A 19,802-nucleotide genomic window follows, 5' to 3' on the forward strand; every position below is an offset into this window, starting at 1 on the left:
TAGTGGTGGCAAAACAACAGAGCGTCACCAGTGGAAGATGATGTTGTCTGCCCACCCACCCCAGTAAATGTGGCAGGGCAACGGCGTGATAAAAGCCTCATCTAGAAACATCTTATTACGTATAGCCATGCATAACTGGGCCTTGAATATCTGTGAAAGGGATTCCCAGAGCCAGATAGCTTCAAGTCAGCCACTGTTTCAAGGACGTCATCACCCCCAGTACAGGAAGAGGACACCAATCAAGTTAGCTGCTACAGGGTCTGGAATGAAATCTGGCCCACAGGATAGATCAACACCAAAAGTTAGAAGGCCTTGGAATTGCCTTACCTGTTTAAAATCCATGCTGGTGTATTTTACAATGTGAATGCAATCTGGCCTAGCGGGCAGGACAAGTTCACAGGTGGACCTGCATTTGCACACTAATGGGGATCTAGATATTTTATTTTCCCTGTCAGAGGGGGAAGGAAGCTGACAAATGTTCCCAAACAAAAGGATCCGAAAGTTGGAAGGGACCTCAGATACCATCTAGCCAAAGTCTTCTGTCAATGTTGGCTTGGCAGTGCAAGTTGCATCTACAGCGACCCTGAGGCGGATGATCCAGCAAAGGAGAACCCACCTCTTGAGGCCGACAGTCACACTGACAAACAGCTATTACCATCTGAAGGTTTCTCCTACCCATCCCTTCAAACTCTGCTTCTGTGCAATTTCAATCCCTTGGTTCTAGTTGTCCTTCGGAGCAAGACAGAAAGCAAGCCACTCCCTCTTTTGCATCACAGCCTTTCAGCTGTTTCAAGATCAATTTAGGCAGTTTCTACACCAGCCTGGAAATCCAAATGACGCACCGGGACTCCCAGGGTCAGGTGGGGATGAGCACAGGTTTCCCCAAACCCAGTTCTTCCCATGGCCTTGTGATCATCCCAGAGTGCAAGTATAACCTAATGGGATCTGAGCTGGTGATGACCGAGCAAGAAAGAGATCTTGGGATTGTGGTGGACAGCTCAATGAAAATGCCCACCCAGTGTGCGGCCGCTGTAAAGAAGGCAAACACCATGTCAGGCATTATAAGAAAAGCAATTGAGAATCAAACGGCCAGTATCATACTGCCCTTATACAAATCTATGGTGCGACCACACTTAGAATACTGTGTACCCACAGCTAAAAAAGGGTATTATAGAGCTGGAAAAAGTGCAGAAAAGGGCAACTAAAATTATCAGGGGGCTGCAGCATCTCCCCTATGAGGGAAGGTTACAACAGCTGGGATTATTTAGCTTGGAGAAGAGGAGGCTAAGGGGAGGCATGATAGAGGTGTACACAATTATGCATGGTGTGGAGAATGTGGAAAGGGAGACATTTTTCTCCCTCTCAAAATACTAGAACCTGGGGTCATCCCAGGGAGATCCAGCACAAATAAAAAGTACTTCACATATCGCATAGTTAAATTATGGAACTCACTACCACAAGATGTAGTGATGGCCACCAGTTTGAAGGGCTTTAAAAGGGGGTTGGATAAATTCCTGGAGGCAAAGGCTATAAATGACTACTAGCCCTGATGGTTGTGTGCTATTTCCAGTATTCGAGGCAATAAGCCTGTGTGCACCAGTTGCTGGGGAACATGGGCGGGAGGGTGCTGTTGCACCATATCCTGCTTGTTCATCCATGGCCGATGGCTGGTTGGGCTCTGTGTGAACAGAGTGCTGGACTAGATGGACCCTTGGTCTGATCCAGCATGACACTTCTTATGTTCTTATTAGCGAGGGATGCTAAAAGCAATAAAAAGGCTTTCTTCAGATATGTGAATAGTAAAAGACAGAGGAAAGAAGTGGTGGTTCAACTGCTTAATGAGGATGGCAAATTGATAACAGATGACAAAGAAAAGGCCGAAGTGCTCAATTCCTACTTTGGCTCAGTCTTCTCCCAAAAGTGGGTCTATGACCCCCCTGGAAAAAGTGAAGCACAAGCTGAGGGCGCAGGATTACAGTTTGAGATTGATAAACAAATGGTCAAGGAACACCTAATTTCTTTGAATGAGTAGAGTAATGAAGGAGCTAGCAGAAGAACTCTCAGAACCACTGTCTATTATCTTTACGAAATCATGAAAGATGGGTTAGGTTCCGGATGACTGGAGGAGGGCTAACATTGTCCCTATCTTCAGAAAGGGCAAAAAGGAGGAACCTGGGAACTACAGACCAGTCAGTCTGACATCCATCCCTGGGGAAATTTTGGAGCAGATTATAAAGAAGTCAGTCTGTAAGTACCTTGAAAACAATGCAGTGATTACTAGAAGCCAACAATAATTTGTCAATAACAAACCATGTCAAACTAATCTGATCTCATTCTTTGATCGGGTAACCTCCTTTGTGGACTGTGGGAATGTTGTGGACGTCATATATCTTGACTTTAGCAAAGCTTTTGACAAAGTGCCTCATGACATTCTGATCAGCAAACTAGCTAAAAGTGGTCTAGATGGAACAACTATTAGGTGGATTCAGAATTGGCTACAGAATCGGACTCAAAGAGCGTTTATCAAGGGTACCTTCTCAAACTGGGGAGAGGCAACGAGTGGGGTGCCGCAGGGCTCAGTCCTGGGCCCAGTGCTCTTCAACATTTTTGTTAGTGATTTGGACGAGGAGGTGCAGGGAACGCTTTTCAAATTTGCAGATGACACAACATTGGGTGGGATGTTGGCTAATACCCTGGAACATTGGCTAATACCCTGGAAGACAGAAACAAACTTCAGAGTGGTCTTGATGGGCTAGAGTACTGGACTGAAAACAACAGGATGAAACTTAATAGGGATAAATGCCAAGTTCTACATTTAGGAAATAGAAACCAAAGGCACAGTTACAAGATGGAGGATACTTGGCTCAGCAATACTACAAACGAGAAAGGTCTTGGAATTGTTGTAGATCACAAGCTGAATATGAGCCAACAGTGTGATATGGCTGCAACAAAGGCAAATGCTATTTTGGGCTGCATTAATAGAAGTAAGTATAGCTTCCAAATCACGTGAGGTACTGGTTCCTCTCTATTCGGCCCTGGTTAGGCCTCATCTTGAGTATTGCATTCAGTTCTGGGCACCACAATTCAAGGACACAGACAAGCTAGAGCGTGTTCAGAGGAGGGCAACTAGTATGATCAGGGGTCTGGAAACAAAGCCTTATGAGGAGAGATTGAAAGAACTGGGGATATGTAGCCTAGTCAGAGAAGATTGAGGGGAGACATGATAGCATTCTTCAAATACTTGAAAGGTTGTCACACAGAGGAGGACCAGGATCTCTTCTCGATCCTCCCAGAGTGCAGGACACGGAATAACGGGCTCAAGTTAAAGGAAGCCAGATTCCGGCTGGACATCCGGAAAAACTTCCTGACTGTTAGAGCTGTAGGACAATGGAACCAGTGACCTAGGGAGGTGGTGGGCTCTCCCACACTGGAGGCATTCAAGAGGCAGCTGGACAACCACCTGTCAGGTATGCTTTAGGGTGGATTCCTGCATTGAGCAGGGGGTTGGACTCTGTGGCCTTAAAACCCCTTCCAACTCTACTATTCTATAATTCTAACTCAAGGGGGCTAGTTGTGGCTCTCAGATGCCCCCCTCCAAGCACTGACCTGCCCCAAAGCTGCTTGGCTTCAAGATCGCTGCCTCATGTGCCTTCAGACTATATCCCAGTGACTCCAGTTTTGGACAGAGGAGGAAGAGCAGGGATTTCTCTATCAGCCAGAAGCACTCATGAATTTGGCATGGGACAAAGCAACTCTCCTTCCAGGATAAGGCATTGGTGGGTGGGGGTGGGAGACTCCCTCACCCAAAAGGCTGCAGCTCTGGGGAAGCCTTTTCTAATAAGCTCACTGGGTGGATGGCTGAAAGTTCAGCTGTGACCCTGCTCACTGCCAATATGAACCTAAAACGATTTTTTGCCTGCAAAGCAATGCTTCTCTTGCCTTAAAAAAGAAAAGAAAAGACCCTTACCTCTGCTTTACAGCTCAAGGTTCCCATGGACAGGGCCCATGGTATTAAAGGCAAAACTGAAGTACTTTGGCACATAATGAGAAGACAGGACACCCTGGAGAAGAGGCTGATGCTAGGGAAAGTGGAAGGCAAAAGGAAGAGGGGCCGACCAAGGGCAAGATGGATGGATGATATTCTGGAGGTGACAGACTTGACCTTGGGGGAGCTAGGGGTGGCAACGGCCGACAGAAAGCTCTGGCGTGGGCTGGTCCATGAAGTCACGAAGAGTCGGAAGCGACTGAACGAATGAACAACTCCTCTTGCAGCACACATGTGTAGAAGCCACAGTTTCTGACAGGCACGGGGGAGCTGTCAGGTAGGTCATTTGTGCTGGAAACAGTTCCCTGAAGTGGCAATCGCAAGGAAAGGAAGGGCACAGCCTGGCAGCAAGTGGGTCTTGGGGAGGCCCTTGGTGACATATGAAGGCGCCTCTGATTTCAGACCAAGCAGGAGATTCCTAACGGAGCAGAAAGAGAGATGGCAGCGCTGAGGGCCGCTGCCTGCTTGCTGTTTCCAAGGGATCCTCTTTATTCACTGACGAGTAGGTGCAAAAGAGTTTAATTGGATGCAGATTAGTATCAATATTAAAAGTAAGACACAGTAACAAATAAATGAGACACAGTAACTACAAGAAGGAGAGCAGAGCACCCAGAACAACGCTCACGTAGACACATAACTTATAGGGCGGACCACGCCCTGCCCTGCCCCTAAAACCTGAACCTGCAGCTCATGGTCCTGGAAGCCTGAGCGCAGCAGAGGGAACGAGGGACAGACAGGCTTTCACACAGTCTAGCTGGGCTGGAAAGCACCGCCACCACAGCCCCAAACAGTTCCGGAATGGGAAGCCCGTCCTCCGCAGCTGGGCTCTAGCCGGAAGGCTTCACGCAGGCAGCATCAGACTTGTAGCTCAGCAGCTTCTCCACCATGGTGCGGGCGTAGCGGAGGCGGCTGGCCAGCTCCGTGCAGCAACCAAACTCCTCAAGCAGGGCGAGCTTGTAGGTGCAGAACTCCCGCTTCTCGTTGATGTAGGTGATGGCTGCCATGAAGGGGCAGAGGATGACCTTGGTGTGGTCCTGCGGGCAGAGGGGTGGGGAGGACATGCAGGAGGCTTTAGCATCGCCAGCGGTGCTCTCTGCTCCAAGCGAGCACAGCAGCAGCAAATGCAACATGCAAATGCAATATGGACAGCAGCGGAGGAGCTGTCGTTAAATCAAGGGCCCGTTCCAACCCATCTAAGAAATGCATAAAGCAGTTTAAATCTGGGAAAGCACAAATGAATTCCACAGAAACGCCCCACTGATATCATGCTAACTACCAAGGGTCATCTTCAGATCTCTCTGCCTCTTCTAAATTAGTCTCAGTACACAGCAAGAGGAAGGCCCATTTTGCAAGTTCCTGGCCCTGCTGTCTGTCTCCTCTATGAAGAGGCAAGACAGGCAAAGTGGAGCCCTGTTACATCACCTGGAAGAAGTTGATCTGCACGGTACCATTGCTCAGGTGCAGGATGATAGCGCTGCGTGTGCGGAACCAGGTGAGCAGGTAAGGGAGCCGCGCCAGCTCATCGCCCTCCCGGGGGTTGATATCAGCTCCTGCTTTTAGCAAGTGCTTGTTCATGTAATTCCGGAAATATTCCAGCAGCGTGACCTGCAGGAGACACACAGTGTCATGCCACGTTAGTGAGCCAATAGCATGGCAGAGGACAGTCACACCAGAGGCAGGCCTCTGGAAGCGGGGTCCAGGGAAGACCATGCCAGACCAATGCACACCCACCCACCCGGCCAATTATTGGCAACAGAAGACATCCTTAGCCTGGCTGGTACCCACTGAGCCCCAAACCTCTTACAAGGACCCTCCACTCACTGGATGGGCCTTTGGGGCTTGCAAGTAATCACACCCTTCCCCCCTTTAAGCCACACTGGCCCAGCAGTAGCCTTCTTCTCAGAGCCACAAGCCCCCTGCGCCACTGCATCCTCATCGCCTTGTTGCTGCCCCACTTTCCCGAAATAGAATCGGCAAGAGCAGAGCAGGACCAGCACTGTCAGGAAGGCCCTTCACCGCAAATGGACCCGGAGCATTTGGGGCTGTTCGGGGGGAGGGGAGGTGTCTCTCTGGGGCACTCACCTTCTTGTTGAAAGCATCTGGGTAGGAACGCACATTGAAGTACGACTCGGAGCCATTCTCTTTAATGTACTGCAGCTTGTCCCCATCGTTGTACATGATGAGACGAGTCGAGTCATTGAAAAGAACCCCCACACTGTTGTCGCACAGCTGGTAGCCTGTGTTGAGAGGACACAGGAGCACATGAAGGCTGTGAGTGAACGGCGGGAGCTGTTCAGGGTGGGATATTTCGGTCTGCAAAACATGAACGCTGCCACCGAGCCGTGGGCTCCGCATCAGAGTCTGGAGTGCATTTTGGTAGAATCTGGAGAAAGACTGTTGAACAGCTCAGTCCCCCAAACCAACATGGATGTGCTGCCTCAAGGGACACCTTGGACATCAGAGCTATATTTCAAATACACATTTGACCTTCAACTATGTCAATGACTAACATCTGTCAAAGTCCCTGAACACGCTTAGCAGTGGTGGGATGAGAGAGGAGGCCCTCTTATGACCCAGCAACTGGCCAAAGAACACAGAGCAGGGAGGGAGTAGGAACACATGGTCATTTCTCAAAATGGAGGACTGTAAAACAGAGGGTGGGGTGGGGGGCTCACAATGCTTCCTAACGTGTTCATAAATGATCTGAAATAAGCAATGGCCAAATCGGATGACAACAGCAAACAGAAGGGAAAGAGCTCAAAGAGAATCTCTCAAAACTGGGGGGGTGGGGAGAGAGTGGGCCATAAAATGGCAAATGCGGTTCAATGTAAGCAAGTGCAAAGTGATGCATGTTGGGGCAAAAAATTCCAGCTTCACATATAGCGGTAACTCAAAAAAATAGAGATCTTGTGGCTGTGGTGGGCAGTTTGACGAAAATATCGACCCCAATGCGCAGCTGCTGAGAAAAAGGCAAATTCCCTACACAAAGCCACGGTGCAACCACATGTGGCAATCAGAACTGTACACAATATTCCACACTTAAGAAGGGGAATTGTAGAGCTGGAAAAGCTGCAGAAAAGGGCAACTAAAATGATCAAAGGGCTGGAGCAACTCCCCTATGAGGGAAGGTGACAACAGCCGAGACTGTTTTGCTTAGAAAAAGCATGAGTAAAGGGAGGCTGTACAATATATATATTTCCCCTTCTTGTTACTCTTATGGGCGGGGGGTGGGGGGAGGGAATCAATTAAGAAGATAAACTTGTAGAAGTAGCAGCTTGAAAAACAAGCTGGCCTCAAAAGTAGCCCTTCTTCATCCAAGTTCTGCTTTCTTTCATCCATAAGAAATGTCGTGCAACCAATGATACGGGAAGGGAAAGAACCAGCTAAAGGAGCAGGTGGGTTTTGGATTCAACACACGTGTTTCTGAAATGTTCCCTGCCCAGAGCACATTGAAGGGGAACATTGGACGCTGCCTTAGACCAAGTCAGACCCTTGTTCCATTAGCCCAGTGTTGTTGACACTGACTGGCAGCATCAAGGGCTCTCCAGCGTTTCAGGCAGAAGCATTTCCAGCCCTACCTGGAGATGCTGCCACGGATTGAACCCGGGGCCTTCAGCATACACAGCACGTGCTCTATCACACGGAGCTACAGCCCCTCCAGAAGACACTGGCTGGCCCAGGCCATGCCAACTGCTACCTACCTAGGCCATACTTATCCGAGTAGTCCACCCATTTGCTGACCCAGAAGATGGGGATGCAGGCGGGGTCCTCAGCTTCCTCTGCAACAGAGAAGCGCAGTTACCCAACAGGACAGCCAGACGGGCCGGCTCAAGGGCTGCCCAGCCCAGCTCCTCACCTTGCCTGACTGGGACTCTTTCTGAGGGCTTGGACGCGTTGACCAGAGTCAGCTGCTGCAGCAGGTCAGCCAAATGGTAGTCCACAGGCTCGCTGGGGTTGCAGATGGCCACCTCTTCCTCCTTCTCAGGCACCTTGTCTAGCGCAGGGCTCTCTGGTCCTAGGACAGGAAAGGATGGGAGGCAGGGTGGCCCCACCGTCACTCAGTCCAACCTCAGCAACTTAGACACACTTCCAGCACAAACTCAACAAGACCCACACTTCCTCCACAAGCACGAGAGGTAAAGGAAAGTCTCTCCCACAACCTGGCTGAGAGGTTTCCCTCTAGAGGACCCCCAGGTTAGTCAGAGGTCATTCCCTGGAGCGTCCACCCCCAAGCACAAGCTAAGCTGCCAACCTGACTCACCTCTGTTAACCACTGAGAGCGGTGTTCTCCCACTGGCCTCAACCCCATTCGGGGCCACAGAGAACCTGGGGGGGACTGTGAGGCAGGTGGTGGGCAGCCGTGAAGGGATGTAGCCTGTCGTGAAGAACTCGTCACTCAGCAGCTCGTCAATGGTGGGGCGGGCAGCCGGGTCGGACCGTAACATTTTCTGGATAAGGCTAGCAGCAATGGGGTTGATGTGCTGGAGGGCAGGCAGGTGGAACAGAAGTGAGCAGAGGCCCCCAACTTGGCTGGCCCCAAATGCAACTCCGGGCCCTTAAAGCTAGACCCACAAGCTCCTTGCGGCCCCTCTTTGCTGCCCATGGTAGCTGCACACTTCTGGCTGCCATAGTTTCTTGTGAGCATATGCATGTATGGATTCATCACAGCCACTGGGCAGCCTGGTGTGTCCCTTGTGCCAGGCCAGGGGCTCCGCTATTTAATTCAAGATGGTCACCCAGCAGATGCAATTAGGACCAGAGAGCCAGAAATGTGTCAGCATGTATGACACAGGGTTCTCAACAGCCACTGTTGCCTCGTACCCTGGAGAAACCAGCTGTGTGTTTCAGCAACCGAGGCCCTGCAGGGGAGAGGCTCCCTAACAGGGCCAAAGAGAAAAGGGACTCAGTGGCTGATGACCCACTGGGGGCCCTATAAAGGCAGATTTGAAGTATTTTTCTATTAGAAGATGAAGTACTTTTGAATGTAAACAAATGGAAAAGATAAAGTATCAAACACCTCTGCTAATCGGGTCTATTATATTCCCAGCAAGTTCTCAAAATGGAGTATGGAAAATAACTTGGCATTTTGCCAGTAGCATAAACCCCATTTTCTGGGTAGTCAGGAGCACTGGTGAAGGTTTTGTTTTAAAATTTGTTGTTTATACTAGTACAAAAATCCCATTATGAAGCACTGCAGGGATGTAGTGGGCCCCAGCAGTAAATTTTACCCAAAGGGGCATGTTCTGCTCCAAGCTGGCTTTATCTTGACACAGGAGCTAACACTCCTCAGAGTGAAACATTCTTAAAAAACCAAAACCAAAACCTCACTCTACCAGGGCTATGGGGATACATGAGGCCCCGCCCATTTATTTATTTATTTATTTATTTTATTTTATTGCATTTATATACCGCCCCACAGCCGAAGCTCTCTGGGCGGTTCACAAAAGCTAAAAACAGTAAACATTAAAAGTATACAAAATTTAAAAACCGTAAGAGACATAAAAACAACAGTATAAAAACAGCATTACTATGGGCCCCATGTTCCATCCAGGCATTTTAGGCTTCTGTTTTCTCCTCCAGGGCTTCCCAATAGTCCCCAATGAGGATCGCCTAATTTGCATTAAAAAATTAAGTTAATGTTATGGGGACCAATGTACCCGCTGGTTTGCTGAGCATACGCTTTTGGAACGCAATGCCATTAATGTTAAACTGAAGTCATTTTGAAATCAATCATATCTCCAATTCCATTGGAACCCAACAGAAGTTTGACACTGCCAAAAGGAATGCTTCAGGCAGGTTAAAAGTGTTTGGCAATGTTTTTATAAATTTGGATAATTCACTGAAGCGTCCTCTTTAGGTTATATCTAGAAACAGAGTCAGCCTGGAGTTAGAGCGTTTTAAAAGGTAAAGCGGAAACTAAAGCAGAGTAACAGAAACAAGTCGGATGTTTTAAGAGGCAGCTGCACAAAGCAGGCAGCACGCGAGTTCTCGAAGCAGCTTCGTGGCATCTGGGAGTATTAATAACATTGGCCTCAATGTTATTAAAAGTACCCTCACCTGTTTGGAGGCAATTTTAATTCTGTGTTTTGTGCTGTTGCCCCCACACTGAGCACTCAAGATGGGGCAAGTCAGGCAGTTCAACAAAGCAAGCTCCAGTGATAAACCCAACTATCACTGACACCAGTGACAGGACTTGACGGTGTTCCGCTTTGCCACCCAACACAGTCCCAGGCGGCAAGCAGCGTACCGTTGGAATGGAGTAGTCGTTGTTCTTAATTCGAATGTATGTTGCTTTCAGACAGGAGGTTTCAAAGGGCGGCTTCCCGACCAAGAGGGTGTACCTGCCCAAAGAGACCACACAGAGAAACACATCACATGTGGGAGGGAGAGACACATATGCAGGAGAGCGTCTACCACGGAGCTGTCCAGGGAACCCGAAGCAGCTCACAAAGGATTGGAACCACTTCTCCTTCTCTCTCTCAAGTGATAGGAAGCCAGATTTACACAGACACTTTTGCCCACCCCATTAACATATACATGCTTACTTGTTCTGAGCTCAGATCAGGGGTACCAGCTCTTCTTTAAATGGGGGGGGGCTGTGTCCCCCCCACAGAACAACCTGTTCCACCTCTGCCCATGGTACCTGGGCCCACCAGAGAGCTTGACTCTAGGCTCACACTCCAGAGAACAGTGCAAAACAAGCACTGGGCAGCCATGCAGGAATTCGCGGAGCAGGACAGGTCCTTGGTGCTCGAGAAATAGAGAGCACACTCCTATTCATAAAAGGTTTGAGCACTGTTTACAACTCCCATCATCCCTGTCCACACTGGCAGGGTCTAATGGGAGTGGAAGTCCAACAATATCTGGAGGGCCACTACTCCTCTACTATTGTTTCAAAGCCATGTAACTACCGGCTGGGGAGAGCCTCTCCCAAGCGTCAAGGGCAGTATTGGCACTGAAGCCTGGGTTGCAATACCCAGGGACTGGGGTGGGGGGAATCTCCTCCACCAGTCCATGAAGTCCCCACCCACCCACCCACCCACCCACCGGCTCCAAACGTACATGATGCAGCCGATGGACCAGACGTCCACTTCGAAGCTGTGGCCCTTCTTGCCCAGCACCTCCGGGGCGATGTAGTTGGGTGTCCCACACAAAGTCTTTTTCCGCTCACCATCATACTCGACCTTTGTGGCCAAGCCAAAGTCACCTACATAGACATTGGGGTGGGGGGAGGGAAGCAGGGTCACTGAGGGATGCTCAGACTCAGCAGTTTTGCCTGCCAGTTCTAGAGGTCCAAGTCTCCCTTCACCACCCAGATGGAAGTATTTATGGACTTCTACACCAGGCCTCAGCTCAGGGGCAAAGCAGCTGCGGTGCCTGCAGGCTCAGGCACAGCATCACAGGAAGCAGCACATTTGGGGAAGGACCATTCACAGTGCACAAGGCCTCAGAAGAATTTCGCTGGCCTCCAGGATGCAAGCAGCCATGGATCTGCAAGCTTCACCCTGAGAAGCACTCAGTTCATTATATTTCTTGTAGCCTTTGTGAAGAAATGCAACAGCCAGCAAACATCGTGTTTGAAGTCTACTTAAGAGCCCAGATGCCATCATCACATTTTAGGAACCACCAAGTTTAAGTGCCTGGCATGTTTGGGAAGGAAGCAAGTCAAAGTCGCTCCAGGGCTGGCTGGCATCCGATGATGAGGTGGCCTGGCCAAGTGAGCCCCGGGCTTTTCGGCCTTGAGAAATCGTCTTCTCTCTACCTGCCAGGCAGCAGCAGGGACTTTGGAACAGGCGGCCCTGGGCATAGGAGGCGGCGGCGGCGGCAAGGGCCAGCTGGCCAGCCAGCCAGGCCCCACGCAAGCCCCTTACCTATCTTCACCTCCATGTCGTCATTAAGGAACAGGTTGCCCAGCTTGAGGTCGCGGTGGATGACTCGGTTGGTGTGCAGGTACTGGCAACCCAGGATGATCTGCCGCAGGTAATACCGGGCTTCAGGCTCCGTTAGCGCTTTTCGACGCTTGTGCAGCTCCAGCAGGGACTGGGGAAGGGCAGCAAGAGGAGCCATGAGAAGAGAGGAGGTGGACAGAAGCCCAGCCAGGGGCAGGCGGGCAGGCAGGCAGGCCCCCTCCACTGGGACCTGGAGGGAGGGGGGGTCTCACAAGAGCCACACTCCACCCCTACGCTGAGCCTGGAACTGCCCTGGGACTGGCAAACCATTCGTTTTGCTCACTGTTGACTACAGTCAACACCAGTGGTCTTCAACTGGTAGGTCGCAACCCAGAAGCGAGTTCTGAGATCAGTCCAGATGTGTCGCAGCAGCAAAGCCGTGTGAAAATGGGACCCATATTGCAGGTTGGGAGTCTGAGGTGGGTCATGGGCCTGCACCAGTTGAAGACCACTGCTTTTCTTCACTGGCAATTTCATCCCCCCCCCCCCCACTTCTGCTGTTCGCTTTCCAACAAGGAAGCAGGAAGTCCCACGGTTCTTTCACCTCCCAGTCCGCCAGCTTCTGTCCCATTAGGGCTACTGAGGTGAGCACAGAGGTAGGCAATGTGAAGGAGAGCAGATAGACTGTGCTGGGCAGAGGACAAATGGGTGTTGTGGTTGGGAAACGGTAGCTTTAGTTTGGTATTATGCACCAAATTCTAAATGACAAAGAATTTTATTTTATTCATTTATTTATTGCATTTTTATACTGCCCAATAATTGAAGCTCCCTGGGCAGTTCACAATTCTAAATGACAAAGGGCCTTGGCGCCAGGAAGATGCTTCTCATCTGCTTCAATGCTGTGAGTCATCTCAGAGGCCAAAGGAGGTGTGAGACGAAGGTAACAGGCCGAGGAAGGAGGGCGAAGGGCGAGAGGAAACAGGAGGAAAAGTATATACCGTAGTTGGGGACCCACCCCAAACTCTTTGTCTTGTCGTTGCCAAAGGATGCGGCGAGAACCATGATGGGGGAGCAAGGCCTGCTTATGAGTGAGTAGTCGGTTACTTATCTGTTACTGGGTTTTTATGCTATGCAAGTTTCCAGTTACTTTTAGTTATTCTTCCCATGTACCTATCCTACCTTTAGTCTTAATAAAGTCTTCTACCTCACAATTTGTGAGCCCTTTTTGTCTTGGCTTGGGTCTATGCTAAATCCGGTGGTACAGGTCACGGAAAGACTTGCTCAACCTTTACAGGTGGAAGAAGCAGGAGTGGGGAGGAAGGAAATCCCAAGGCAGGTGGGGTGAAATCCGAGTGAGGGTTTAAGGGGTTGGGGAAGGACTGGGGGCGGGGGTTGAGGTGGCAGGGCTGCAGCTCAGGGTCTGCCTAGTTGCCCTATTTCGGGGCACAGGAGGAGTTATTTCATGGGCCAGGAGAATTTTCATTTTAGCCCCTCTTTGCAGCATACAGCTTGGGTCATGAGCACCTTTCTTTTTGCTAGCTGCACACTGGCTTCTAGATTGTACTGTACAATCAAGGGGGGGGGGGGCTCCTAACATTTTGGGGTTGGCTACCCTAACAGAAATTTGTAGTGGCTCCCAGGACACGTTTTCAAAATGCCAACTGTTCCCATGAGCTCAAAAAGGTTGCCTAGGCCTGGTCGACATCATCTCATGAAGCCCCCAATACAAGGGGAGTAAGGTTGGGCAAACAACTGCAAGGATCCACCTTCTCCTCACTGCCTGCCGCTTTCCCCTACCACACTTCCTGCCATCTCAGCCTCTGCCCAAGACTCCCCCTCATCCCACAGAGCTCCTTGCATAGCTGTTTTCCCAGCGACACTGAGCCTTGGGGCACTGGCTACCAACACTGTCTTGGTGACACCTTCCTGCTCTTCAGTTGAACATTTGCAGACATGACCGAGGGAAGTGCACGGGTGACGAGGTGTCCCAGAATCCTCCCCCAAATTGGTGCCCTCCAGATGTTTTGCACTATAGCTCTCATCAGTCCCAGCATCATCAATGGCCAAGGACAATGGAAGCTGGAGTCCAAAACACCAGGGTGGGGTACTGGGTCAGGGAAGGCTTGGCTTACTGTTTGGTCACCATGGGATTTTTCAGCAAGAGTCACTCTCCTGGCTAGGAGCCAAAACTCCACTCTGCGGCTTTAATCTACTGATTTCTGGCCTCTGTGGATCACAGCCCGCCTCTCCACCCACAGCCAGTGGAGGGTTCGAGCCTGCCCACGAGGTATCACTCTCTCTGCTGGGCAAGGTAGCAGCTGAAATCACACTACAATGAGGCATTTTGTACTTGCAGATACAGCACAGCCAAAGACCCAGGTCACTGACCCAATTTGCTAGTTTGTTTCTAGGGCAAGTGCAGCTTTTAACCTACAAGACTCTATGTGACTCTGGACCTCACAATGCAAAGGCCCTTCAGAGAGACCGTGTGTGGGAGGGTGGGTGGTGGGTTTGGGAACAGGGGGGTTTCTGTGAAAGCCCGGCATTCATGGAATCCTCTCCCCTGGGAAGCTCTCCTGGCACCAGGTCCAAGCCATGGCAATAGGCCTTTGGAGGTTAGTCGTGGCCCAAGAGATGGTTCCGAGATGCCTTTTGAGGTGCGGAAGGTTGGGAGATTCTGTGCATTGTGGATGCGCATCTTTTTCATATTGCATTGCCTTTAGATTGAGCCCAAGTGAGCTGCGTAATGTAACACTTAGTCCAAACCACTTTTTCTCCTTACATGCAGACTAGCCTGTTAAGTAGAAGGCGTCTAAACATGCACTGAGTGATTTCTCCTTTCAACTTTTGGAACAGCCGTATTTATTTATTTGTTTATTTATTCTTTGACCAGGGCGGTGCCACTGCCTGTCAAGCACACGGCTGCTGACTTTGGCCGTGGGGGCTGCTAGAAGAACTAGGACAGGGCAGAAGCCCAGGCGCAACAGGCTCCCAGGAACATCCCGAAGAGACGCCGCCGCCGCCCTCGGCCCCTCGCGGATCCAACCCCAGCGCTCCCCGCCCCCGGGAAAAACCGCGCCTAGGGCCGTTGGCTAGCGGCCGCCCTGCCTGCCCTGCCCACCCCGCAGCCCGGGACGCCCCGTCGCCCAAGATGGAGGCCGCGGCGCCTCCGCCCCACGCGGCCTACCCGTCGGCGGCAGAGCTCGAGGACGACGAAGACGAAGTTGCTGTCCTCGAAGAAGCCGCGGAAGCCCACCACGTGGCGGTGCTCGAGGCTGCGGTGTATGGCGATCTCCATGGACATCTTCTCCTTCTGCGGCGCCTTCAGCAGCAGCGACTTGGAGACGATCTTGCCCGCGAAGACCTCCTTGCTCTCCACGTCCGTGATCTCGTAGCACTTGGCGAAGCCGCCCTTGCCCAGGAAGCGGCCCAGCCAGTAGCGCCGCCGGCTCCGCGGGTCCAGCAGCACCCCCGGGATGGCGCTGATGCTCCCTTCCGCCGCCGCGCGGCTTCTGCCGCCCCCGGCCGCGGGCTCCCCCGCCGCGGCGCCACCCGGGCGGCCCCCTCTACTGCTGGGCGCCGCTGCGCTCATCCTCCGCTCCGCTCCGCTCGGCTGCTGGGGGCTCCTGCTGCGCTCCGTCGAGGCTGAGCGGCGGCCAGGAGAGGACGGGACGCGACGCGACGCGGCAGCAACAGCGGCGATTTTAAACCTGGAGCCAGAGCGTTACGGAGCCCCGAGCGCGCTCCCCATTGGCCGGCACGATTTAAACTCCAACCCGCCTCCAGCACCGCGAGGCAACACGGGAGCAGCGGCGCGAGCCGGGGGCGGGACGAGGAGGCGGGACCTCCCCTCCGCCCCTTTAAAGCGCCTCGTCCGCCTTCCCCAGAAAGCGGGGGATGGGTGGCACCCAGCGGCGACGCATGTTTCTAGGTAGGTGGCCGGCCGGGCCCCACATGCCAAGATCTCTGAAAGGAAACTAATGGTACACCTCACACTAAAACGAACCATAGAGTCATATGTTGAATCATTTAGGTGTTGCTTTTAATATAGCATGCATTAGCCAAATTCCAAGCACAGTAAAGAAAAGGGGTTTCAAACAAGGTAGAGAGTCACTACACAAGCATGTTCTAGACAGACAGTACACTTTTTTTTTTAAAGTAAAGTTGCTTTTGAACCAGTGCAGGCAGAACCAGGAAAGTCAACTCTTATGGAAAGGAAAGTAAGAGCAAACTGAGGTCAAATCTACACGGAGCAGGATATGAACTTCGAAAATGGTTTGAAAATGGTATATGTAGTGTGTCCTCGGCCCCAATAGTTGTCACTATAGTTATAAACCATTTTAAGCTGTGGGGAGGTAACTAGTGAGGTACCGCAGGGCTCAGTCCTGGGCCCAGTGCTCTTCAACATTTTTATTAATGATTTGGACGAGGAGGTGCAGGGAACCCTGATCAAATTTGCAGATGACACAAAATTGGGTGGGATAGCTAATACCTTGGAAGACAGAAACAAACTTCAAAGTGATCTTGATAGGCAGGGGGCGCTGGGCTGAAAACAACAGAATGAAATTTAATAGGGATTAATGCCAAGTTCTACACCTAGGAAAAAGAAACCAAATGCACAGTTACAAGATGGGGGATCCTTGGCTCAGCAATACGACAAATGAGGAGGACCTTGGAATTGTTGTAGATCACAAGCTGAATATGAGCCAACAGTGCGATATGGCTGCAAGAAAGGCAAATGCTATTTTGGGCTGCATTAATAGAAGTAAGTATAGCTTCCAAATTGCATGAGGTATTGGCTCCCCTCTATTCGGCCTTGGTTAGGCCTCATCTTGAGTATTGTGTCCTGTTTTGTGCACCACACTTCAAGAAGGATGCAGATAAGTTGGAGCGTGTTCAGAGGAGGGCAACCAGGATGATCAGGGGTCTGGAAACAAAGCCCTATGAGGAGGGACTGAAAGAACTGGGCATGTGTAGCCTAGGTAAGAGAAGATTGAGGGGAGACATGTTAGCACTCTTCAAATACTTGAAAGGGTGTTACACAGAGGAGGGCCAGGATCTCTTCTCGATCATCCCGGAGTGCAGGACACGGAATAATGGGCTCAAGTGACAGGAAGAGCCAGATTCCAGCTGGACATCAGGAAAACGTCCTGACTGTTAGAGCAGTACAATGAAACCAATGCCCTAGGGAGGTTGCAGACTCTCCCACCCTAGAGGTATTCAAGAGGCAGCTGGGCAGCCATCTGTCAGGGATGCTTTAAGGTGGATTCCTGCATTGAGCCAGGGGTTGGACTCGATGTCCTTATAGACCCCTTTCAACTCTACTATTCTATGATTCTATGAAAGCAGTAGTGTAGATCCTGCCTGAGACACCTGGGCCCTGTACACCTAGGAAACCCAATGCATGTTGTTCAGTATCTAAATTATAGCCAGGGCTGGCCCAAGTAATTTTGCTGCCCAAAGCGGAATAGCAAATGACATGACCCCCACCTCCAAAGTCACAATGCATAAACCAGTCAAGTCATTTTGGCACTTGAGGCAAGTTGACAACAGCTTATTATGCCATAATAAAGTTGTGAGTCTTCAAGATGTCACACGATACTTTATGGCTTTTGAACACAAAAGAAGACAACCCACCTGGCCTTGTGGATCATGTAACCAGCAGATACAGTCCAGAAAGATGCTTTCAGAGCCAAGGAAATCCAGACACAAGCAATTCAAGCCAAACCACACTATATACTCACATATTCCTGACTGTTAGAGCTGTGCGATGGTGGAATCTGTTACCTAGGGAGGTTGTGGCCTTTCCCACAATAGAGGCCTTCAAGAGGCAGCTGGACAAGCATCTGTCAGAGATGCTTTAGGGTGGATTCCTGCATTGAGCAGGGGGTTGGACTAGATGGCCTTGCAGGCCCCTTCCAACTCTGCTATTCTATGATTCTATGATTATTTTGCCCTAGTCCAAACATTGCTGCTCACATCCCTTTTTGATGCAGGACTCAACTGAATACGTCAGCAGGCCGCCCACCCGCTCCTCCCCTTGCCAGGAGCCCCACTGGCTATAATGGCAAAGTACAGTAACTGTCTGGGCACCTCTCTCTGCATAATCAGGTAGTAGCTTACAATGGTGTTGTTAAGTAATTTCAGATGCTGGATGTAAGTCTTATAGGCACCTTTATATCCTAAAATGCATTGCTTCAGTTTAAACAGCAGATATACCTTCCACATTAACAGCTGCTACATTTCTTATACTAGAGCAATAATATATATATGATTCAACACATGTGAAGAACTTCACATTTTAAACTCATTTAAAGTGCAACCCTATGCATGTTTAGAAAGAAAAAAAAGTCTTGCTTGCTAGGGGATTCTAGGAGTTGAAGGACTTTTTTCTGTCTAAACATGCATAAGATTGTGCCTTTAACTTATCATGTCACACTAGCATGAATACAGGAATCAAATAGGATTTCCTTCTGCAGTGGAACATGCTTACTTAGGACTAGACAACATTTTGTTATAGGAGAGGACAATACACTTTTAATTAAAATTTAAAAATAGATAAAACAACAAACAAAGAAAAAGATGCACAATTACAGGACTACTAAAACCATGGTTTTTAAAAAAAGAGAAACTGATGCCTGGGATTTCACCATTAATTCCAATTTGGGTACATCTGGATTTCGATATAAAAATAAAGCAGCAGATAAAAACAAACTGAAGGAAATAGGATTGACTCAGATGAACTTTTTTAATGAACAAAATCCTATAACATATGAAGTATGGAAGAATCGAACACAAAATATGAAAATGCCATGGATAGTATGGGCACAAATCAGTAGATTTATGGGTTAGGGTTAGGCTGATGGCAGTTGTACTCCAAAGCCAGAGGGCATCGTGATACCTTCCCCTGCTTTAAGTACTAGTGGATGTGAGATGCCCCCCCCCCAGGTGAAGAGCAGCCCCCATCACCTCCCCCACTGTGCTTTCCCCTCCTTCCTGCCAGGAAGGGAAGCCCAGGACAGGTGGCCCAGGAAGATCCTCCCCACCCCCACTTGATACCCTGCTTCCTGCAAGACCCCCAGTGTGGCCTAGTGGCTAGAGTGTTGCACTGGGAGTCGGGAGATCTGGGTTCTAGTCCCCACTCAGTTATGGAAACCCACTGGGCGCCTTTGGGCCAGTCTCAGTCTCTCAGCCCAACCTACCTCACAGGGTTGTTGTTCTGAGGATAAAATGGAGAAGAGGAGGATTATGAACGTGGCCCTGGGTTCCTTGGATAAAAAAAGACGGGATATAAATGCAATAAATAAAAAATAAAAAAAAAATCTCCATCTCACTTAAAAGGAAGACAGGAGTGGCACGACAGGGGGCGCCTCCAGGTTCAGAACAGTTTTTAAAAGCCAAAACAGGCCCGCGGGGCTCGCCCCCTCCCCGAAGGGGGTCCGGCGGGCTCCTGCTGCCGCGCTGCCTCAGACGCCCGGTCACAAGGGGACGCGGGGCGAGCCCCTGGCTGGAGCGGATTCCTCCCTGGCCGCATTTCCCGCCGCAGTCCGACCTCACGGTGCTAGTCCGAGAGCCGCCAGCCGAGCTCGGCGTCGGGCACTCCCTCCGAGCGCAGGCGACAAGAAGAGCGAGCGCCCGGCCGCGGGCTCGCTCCCGCTCTGGGCCGAGGAAGAGTCCGTGCCCCGGAACCTCATCGCGGGCCCCGCGCGGCCCGTCCCTGGCGGGGGGGTCGGCCGAGTCCGCCAGATGCCCTCTTGGTGCCAGGTGGGGAGACGCATTCCTCCCCCCTCGGCGAAACGAGCCCCCCGGGGGTGGCCCGCGAGCAGCCCAGGGCGCCTTTGCGGTCCTCCGGGCAAGAACGCTGCTCC

At 50.8% G+C, this 19,802-nt stretch overlaps 1 protein-coding gene across 1 annotated transcript; it reads right to left on the reverse strand.

The window, feature by feature from the left end:
• Nucleotides 1-4,793: 4,793 nt before the first annotated feature.
• Nucleotides 4,794-15,412, reverse strand: PLK1 (polo like kinase 1). The gene is made up of 10 exons (XM_063143592.1): nucleotides 15,122-15,412; nucleotides 11,917-12,085; nucleotides 11,108-11,252; nucleotides 10,293-10,386; nucleotides 8,307-8,526; nucleotides 7,902-8,060; nucleotides 7,747-7,824; nucleotides 6,128-6,282; nucleotides 5,468-5,650; nucleotides 4,794-5,079 (listed from the first exon to the last, which is right to left on the reverse strand). The coding sequence occupies exons 1-10, from the start codon at nucleotides 15,236-15,238 to the stop codon at nucleotides 4,873-4,875; spliced, it is 1,527 nt and encodes a 508-aa protein (XP_062999662.1). The 5' UTR covers nucleotides 15,239-15,412; the 3' UTR covers nucleotides 4,794-4,872.
• Nucleotides 15,413-19,802: the final 4,390 nt, after the last annotated feature.

This window comes from Elgaria multicarinata, chromosome 17 (genome assembly GCF_023053635.1).
Source record: "Elgaria multicarinata webbii isolate HBS135686 ecotype San Diego chromosome 17, rElgMul1.1.pri, whole genome shotgun sequence".
Classification (NCBI taxonomy): Eukaryota; Metazoa; Chordata; class Lepidosauria; order Squamata; family Anguidae; genus Elgaria; species Elgaria multicarinata.